This window comes from Amaranthus tricolor, chromosome 1 (genome assembly GCF_026212465.1).
Source record: "Amaranthus tricolor cultivar Red isolate AtriRed21 chromosome 1, ASM2621246v1, whole genome shotgun sequence".
Lineage (NCBI taxonomy): Eukaryota > Viridiplantae > Streptophyta > Magnoliopsida > Caryophyllales > Amaranthaceae > Amaranthus > Amaranthus tricolor.
This window is the reverse complement of record NC_080047.1, coordinates 40,252,278-40,259,692: the sequence shown is the minus strand read 5'-3', so window position 1 is coordinate 40,259,692 and position 7,415 is coordinate 40,252,278. Positions and strand designations below refer to the sequence as shown.

The 7,415-nt window shown below is 35.5% G+C and overlaps 2 protein-coding genes across 2 annotated transcripts; both read left to right on the top strand.

Moving 5' to 3' along the window:
* The first annotated feature begins 477 nt into the window (after window positions 1-477).
* Window positions 478-2,156, top strand: LOC130810732 (uncharacterized). Its single transcript, XM_057676866.1, has 2 exons — window positions 478-1,979; window positions 2,054-2,156. Exons 1-2 carry the CDS (start codon window positions 478-480, stop codon window positions 2,154-2,156), a joined length of 1,605 nt encoding a protein of 534 aa, XP_057532849.1.
* Window positions 2,157-3,409: 1,253 nt separating this feature from the next.
* LOC130810726 (uncharacterized) lies at window positions 3,410-5,829 on the top strand. The gene is made up of 6 exons (XM_057676861.1): window positions 3,410-3,683; window positions 3,782-4,026; window positions 4,116-4,319; window positions 4,417-4,509; window positions 4,596-4,712; window positions 5,734-5,829. The coding sequence occupies exons 1-6, from the start codon at window positions 3,410-3,412 to the stop codon at window positions 5,791-5,793; spliced, it is 993 nt and encodes a 330-aa protein (XP_057532844.1). The 3' UTR covers window positions 5,794-5,829.
* Window positions 5,830-7,415: the final 1,586 nt, after the last annotated feature.

The following is a 7,415-nucleotide window of genomic DNA, read 5'->3' as shown; positions in this document are numbered from 1 at the left end:
ACAAAAGGATAGACGCTTGCCCTAATGATTGCATGTTATATTAGGCGGAGCATGCAAACGCAACCAGTTGTCATGTCTGTGGAACTTCAAGGTGGAAATCGAAGGATAATGATGAAGATGACAATCCTAATGAAAAAACTCGTAGAATTCCATCTAAAGTTCTAAGGTACTTCCCAATCAAGAAGAGGTTGCAAAGGTTGTACATGTGTGCCGAAACAGCAAGTTTTATGACATGGCATAAAACTGCAGGAGAGAAGGATGGGCTTTTGCAACATCCAGCCAATGGTCAAGCTTGGATCAACTTTGACAAAATATATGAAAGCTTCTCCAAGGAACCTCGTAATGTGAGTCTTGCATTAGCCACTGATGGTTTTAATCCTTTTAACACAATGAGCATTGTGCACAGTACTTGGCCAGTCATTTTGATCAATTACAACTTGCCTCCATGGATGGTTGGCAACAAAGTCCGAGTTTTTAATGCTTTCATTACTTATACCTGGACCTTTGTCTCCTGGAAATGCCATTGATGTCTATTTACAACCACTTATCAAAGACCTCATCAATTTGTGGGAGTTTGGCCTAGAAACATATGATGCTTCAACCAATACAAGGTTTGACATGCAAGTAGCTTTGGTGGGTACCATTAGTGATTTTCCGGGTTATGCAATGTGTTCGGGCTGGAGTACGAAAGGAAAATTTGCTTGCCCTTGTTGTCATTATGAGATAGATTCTATGTACTTGAAATATAGTCACAAGTATTGCTATATGTGTCATCGCAAATGGTTGGATTCAGACCACCCGTGGCGGTATAATAAGAGGAACTTCAATGGGCATATTGAGACAAGAAATGAACTGGTTCGTTTGACCGGAAGTGAGGTTGAGGAGCTAACACGTGATTTTCCAAATGAATTTGGAAAAAGGAAGCCAAAAGTGAGACAAGATACTGATGATCCCAATCCATGGAGGAAGATTCCCATTTTTTTCAAGTTACCTTACTGGAAAAATTGCGATCTTCGCCATAGTTTAGATGTCATGCATATTGAAAAGAATATGTTTGATAATGTCATTGGGACATTGTTAGGCATTCTTGGAAAATCAAAAGACCATAAATCTGCTCGTCGGGATTTGAAATACCTGCGAGAGGAGAAAGACCTTCGATGGGTGCCGGAGCTTGAGGTTCAAGAATTAGAAGATGGAAGTGAAGAGTTTCCGACATCTATGTTTTGGATGAATGATGATGAAAAGAAATTGTTTTGCCAAACCATAAAAAATGCAAAGCTACCACAAGGTTATGCCTCTAATATTTCTCGATGTGTTCAAGTTGATGAAAAGAAAATCATCGGATATAAGAGCCATGATGCACATTTTATGATGCATTATTTGCTGCTTATTGCCGCAAAGACAACCCTAAGGGCACATGTTGCAACTCCAATAATTAGGATGTCAAACTTTTTCAAAGGCATATGGAAAAAATCTATTGATCCCAAAGATCTCGACAATCTCCAATCTGAGATAGTCGAAACTCTCTGTCAATTTGAGGGGATTTTCCCACCGGCATTTTTTGACATAATGGTCCATTTACCGGTTCACCTAGTAGAAGAAATCAAACTTGGTGGACCAGTTTCATTAAGATGCATGTATGCAATTGAGAGGTATCTTCGGGAATTAAAGTCAGATGTAAAAAACAAGGGTCATCCAGAAGCTTCAATGGTAGAAAGATTCTTGGCTAAAGAATGTGCAAGGTTTGTGGTTCGATATTTGAGTAAATCAAAAGGGAAATCTAAAGGTCCCATTGATCATCCCAATCAACCTAGCACCCCACAAGAATATCTCCCTAAGCTTGGCTATCCTATTAAGGGGAGAGGGAAGACTTCAAAGAAGGAAGGAGGTGGATTTATGACTGATCACAATTCCTGGAGCCAAGCACATCAATATGTCTTATTCAATTGTAATTGTAAGGAAGTTGAGAGATACATTAAGTAAGTTAATTTCACATATATTATATCTAAAGGGATAAATTCATAATTGTTTTAATTTTTATTTTGTATTGTAGTGAGCACAAGGAAGTAGTTAGTAGTCAAAGGAAAAGAAAATGGGATACTGCCCAAAGCCATAGCAAAGATTTCAAAGACTGGTTTAAGAGACAATTGCATTAAAGCTACACCAAGGACAAGAAGTGCCAGAGCATGTCAAATGGTTATCTATGGGACCTTCATTTGTGGCTAAAAAGTACAGTGGGTACTTTGTGAATGGGTATAGGTTTTATACCATGAAACGAGAGAGAAACCTTGTCACGCAGAATAGTGGTGTTTTTCTAAGTGCTTTGACCGACAGTTTTGCTAGTAGGAAGGATAATAATCCAATTTATGGAGATGTCATGTATTATGGGTGTATAGAAGAAATAATTGAGATATCTTATCATGGGTATATTGATGTTGTCTTGTTTAAATGTGTTTGGTATCATTTGAAAATGACTGATGATGGCCAACTAACTATGGTTAATAAAAATAGAACAATTTGCAATGGAGAACCCTTTATCTTGGCATCTCAAGCGCGTCAAGTTTTTTATGTTGAATTACCTACTAGTGCTGGTTGGCATTATGCTCTGCATCCTTTGGATCTATTTGATGGTTGTACTAATTTTGTGCTATGATTGACAGATGAAAAAGAGTAGCAACAAATTTCATGCAAAAGCACCAGTGGTGACTAAATATGAGATGAAAAGGCTTGAAACAATGAAGGAAAATTATGAATGTATGAAAGCTAAAGGATATGGGAAGTTAGCACAAAAGTTACTTGAAGCTAACACAAACATGTACGTTGCAAATGCTAGAGTTGAAGGCTTTGGTAGTGACGATGAAGAATACATTCCGAACGACGAGGTTGAAGATGATGAAGATGTAACTAGTTCAAAGGTAATTATAAAGTAAAGGTTAATTGTTATATAGGTACTGCTTTTTTATTATAAAGTATACTGCTTTTTTCATTGTTATATAGGTACCAATTTTAAAAATCACAAAAGATGGTTGATCATCAAAGAGAAGATGTATGACTGATTACCTCCTAAAAGAACATCCACAACCAGAACCACAAAAAGAGCAGTAGAAGGTTCCCTTTGTCACCAAGGTCTCTATTAACTTTATTTTGATTTATTTGTTACCGCTGCTGTTTATTTTGATGTTGCTGATGTTTATTTTTTTCCTGCTGCTTGGTGTTTTTGTGTAATCTTGTAACCAACAAGGGGACTAAGCAAAGAAATAGGCATGATCAGCAGCCTAATAAGCAGCAAAACAACCATGATCAGCAGCCTACTCAGAAGAAAAATGGGCATAGTGAGCTGCATAAAGAGCTGTAAACTTCATTGCAAAAGTAGTCACACAAGAAGATGCAACAGAAAAGAATGCAAACCATGTATTGTTCTCCAGGCACCATGTCTTCTTTTCTCAATCTCCGTAGAACACAAAAAAACGCAACAAGTCAGCCAGCAACTGATGGCAATGAGAATGAAGGCATCGAGATTGCAGCAAGTAGGGTAGCGATTGAAGCCAATGAGAATGAAGGCAATGAGAATGCATTTGTAAACGAAGTCCATGGAAATGCTGTAAATGAAGTCCATGGAAATGAAGCCAACAAAGTCCTTGAAGTAGAACCTCCAGGAAAAAACACAACTGCTGAAAACTCTGGTTTAAAACGCAACCTCACAAAATTTTGTAATTATTTATTTTCATTTCTATATATATTTCAATATCACATATTATCTTTGCTTGCATATTGTGTGCAGCTCCAAAGAAGACGGGCCGAGGTCCCACACTTTTGACTCATGTTCATAAACGAACAATGAATGAGCGACCTCCGATCATCCTAAATTGTTATGGGCAGCCAATCGGTCCTACAAAAAAACATGTCAGTGAATATAGTCTCTTCTTAGGGACGTTGGCTAGGAGCTCGGAGTATTTACCGCTTAACTATTGCGATTGGCCAAGTGTACCACAGAATGCAAAGGATGAAGTCTGGGATTATGTGCAAGTAAGTGCAATTAAGTATCCAAAATGAGCCTGATTAAACTCTCATATTTTAGCTTCTTTCTCATATAACCTGCAAAACTTTGCATGCAGAGGAAGTACTTGGTTTCACCTAAAGGAAAGGATTGGGCATTAGAAACTATTGGTTGTCAGTGGAAAGGTTGGAAATGTAGGAGTAAGGCATTATACTACTACCTATATGCAACTTACGAAGAAAGGTGGAAGCATCGTCCAAATACAATTCCTGAAAGCCAATTTAAACAACTCTTGCACTATTGGGATGATGAGGGAACTCAAGTAAGTGTCGAAGAGTAATTGCTCACAAATATTTACTGTTCAAGTTTGTTATGTTAACATATTGACTTCAATTTTTTTTTATTCTAAATTCCAATAGTTTGAAAGTGAAAGAAATCGTTGCAATCGACAATTAGCGAGTGACATGCACACCATGGGGCCAACATCATATGCATACACTCGTGAACAACTGGTAACCATATGCATAAGATAAAACCTTTTTTTTCACATACTTTAGACATTATTTCTAAACTAATCATTCATTTAAATTGTCAATAGAAACAACAAGATCCAAAAAAAGAAGATCCGTCAAAAGCAAAGGTGTACATCGAATCAAGGAAAAGGAAGCCCGGGAAGTCATACAAAATAAGCTTTGATGAAATAGAAGCAAATATTGTACGTATTTTACTTTCTTTACAAATTACAATACAATCTCTTTTTCCTGAAACCATACTTCTGAATTGATAGTTTCACTTGGGGTAGGCATTGTTGTTTCAAAACTGCTTATGGTACTCTAGCTTAATGTATATTAGTTTATGGCGACGTGAATATATATTAGTTTATCATGAATGGAAGTAGTTATCATTAGCACTAGATCAAGGGGTGCTGATCTGAAAATTTAATTTCTTTTTTCTGCTGTATCATGAGAAAGTATATGGTTTTTGCTATACGATTTCGTGGTAAGATCAAGTATTAGCTATGATGATGGGTTCCAATCTGACAAATTTTGTATAGATCCATGGTGTCAAATTAATTCAGATTAGTTGTATATCTATTACTTCCTCCGTTTCATTTAACATAACTTTTCACACATTGATAGGAGCAAATGAAGGCAATACAATCTCAACAAGGTGAAGGATCTAACCATAAAGATCCTTATGGCGACGTGATCAAGAAACCAGAGCATAGCGGGCGTGTGCAAACATTTGGCAAAGGTGTTACCAATACTGTTTTGAAGAACGGAGGCAAAAGCTCAAGCTACATCTTTCCTGAAGCGTACTTACAAATCATGCAATCACAAGTTATGGATCAAGTGTTGTAAGCTAACCCTGATCTTCAAAAGCTACTTGAAGCTAACCCTGGTGTGAAGATTGTGCTTCCTTCAATGTCAAGGAGTGGAAGCAATGGTAATCCTCTATACATCGAATCCAATGAGTATAACTCTACAGGAGCACAATCGAACAACTATCTGGTAAGTTTATGTTTCTGCTTTTTGTGCTTCTTTTCTCTATTCTCTCTGTTTCTCTCTAATCACTTTGTTTCTCCCTTCTTATTCATCTATTATATTCTCTCTAATCTCATTCTTTCATTTAGGATATAGTTGACCTGAAAGCTCCTGTATCATATTTGTCTCTTTTTTAAATGCTTTCTTAATTCAGTTCATTTTGGTTGATTATTGATTTTTTTTTTAACATAGGAAAATGGTGAAGCAGCTGATGACAAGGAGGTGGAAAATGATGATGAAATTGAGCCGTAAAAGAACATATTTAGAATTTTGTGTGGCTTTTGGAAATATTTTGTGAACTTGTTTTGTTCGATACTTTTTAGACGTGAATATTTGGTTGCACTAGGTTATGGAAGAATTGATCCTTAATTAGTTTTTGATATAACAAGTTAATCGTGTAAATTTCTTAACTATAATATTTGTAATCAAATTTCTAATTACATCTTATGCTATCAATTATTAAAATTATCATTTGCTTAGCTTTTCCATTAAAGACTTTTTGCAACGGTATTGTGCGTCCAAGAGAAACTGTTGCCAAAAGATTGTATCTTTGGCAACAGACAACTGCTAGCGTTGCAAAAGATGCAAGAAGCCGTTGCAAAAGACTTTTGGCAACGGCAGCAAATACGACGGTTTGAAACCGTTGCAAAAAGGTTTTAGCAACGCTTTTTAGCCCTACAGCAACGGTCCTTAACCGTTGCAACAAGTCTTTTATCTAGTAGTGAGAGTTTAGTTCACGATCATCTACTTAACCCAAGACGACTACAAGAATGAGTGGAAAAATATTCTCTAGTGTAAATTTTCATGACATCCACCATTACATTTTCATAGTAATGAAAGTTTGATCATAAAAAATTCTTTTTGTATAATTTTTCATTACCACCTAACATCCATGTTCAAATGGTAATACATTGGAATAAATTTTGTAAATAAAATGAGATTGTTGAAGGAGAATAAGAATGACCATTAGACTTGTCAAGAGATATTCCAATCAAAATTACACAGATTTTTCATTGCCATTCCCACTATTTAATACTGATTATCAAACGGACAGTCATTAAGTTATCCCTGTTAAAGCAATGAGCATTGTTTCTACTTTCTAATCGACTCATTCACTAAACATGAGATTAACCCAAAACAGAACTTAATTGGAATTAATTACAACAAAATCAGGGCATCAATAACACAACAAATTTGTTAAAAAAAAAAAACCCTGATACTAATTACTAACCACTGTCCACAATACACACAACTTCAATTGACAACTTCCTCCGCAAGCTCTTTTACATTTGAAAACAAATCTATGTAGGTCACCAATTCTGGAAATTTGAAAAAAAAAAAATAAGGTTATTATCAAAAAAATTCTCAAAATAAGAAAAGTTGAGATATATTCGTTATTACTAACAACAAACAAAGAGAACAAACTTGTTTTTATTTTTTTTGTCCCTTTCAACGTTATGACACTGTCTTCCTTTTGTTCGCTGTTAATAACAGCGAATAAAAAATTTTGACTTTTTTGACCAATTTATTTGTTCACCGTTATTAACAGCGAACATACATGGCCTCAGTTTAGATATAGAGACACTTATTTTAGGAATTAAAATTTACCAAAACTTATTTTAAATTTTTTTTATTAATAATAAATTTATTTTTTTCGATCTTTCACCAAATCTCGGTTCTTGGGCTCTCTCTAGCAGACTCAAAGATACTTCCGCGTCTGCACCCTGTTATTTTTTAAACTTTGACACTAAAACTCACATACATAGGCATATTGGAGGATGTGCCAGGTGATCGATCGCATAGGATCACTTTTGTTTCCTGATAAAAAAGTAATAAAAAAAAATATGTTAAATTTATTAATAAAATGAATATAT

What these genes read in the sequence shown, in the direction of transcription:
- LOC130810732 (XM_057676866.1), top strand. Translation starts at nt 478, where the DNA reads ATGCTTTCATTACTTATACCTGGACCTTTGTCTCCTGGAAATGCCATT. An exon ending in GAAGTTGAGAGATACATTAA is followed by an intron (nt 1,980 to 2,053) that starts GTAAGTTAATTT and finishes TTTGTATTGTAG; the next exon opens with TGAGCACAAGGAAGTAGTTA.
- LOC130810726 (XM_057676861.1), top strand. Translation starts at nt 3,410, where the DNA reads ATGTATTGTTCTCCAGGCACCATGTCTTCTTTTCTCAATCTCCGTAGA. An exon ending in CACAACTGCTGAAAACTCTG is followed by an intron (nt 3,684 to 3,781) that starts GTTTAAAACGCA and finishes TATTGTGTGCAG; the next exon opens with CTCCAAAGAAGACGGGCCGA. An exon ending in AAGTCTGGGATTATGTGCAA is followed by an intron (nt 4,027 to 4,115) that starts GTAAGTGCAATT and finishes CTTTGCATGCAG; the next exon opens with AGGAAGTACTTGGTTTCACC.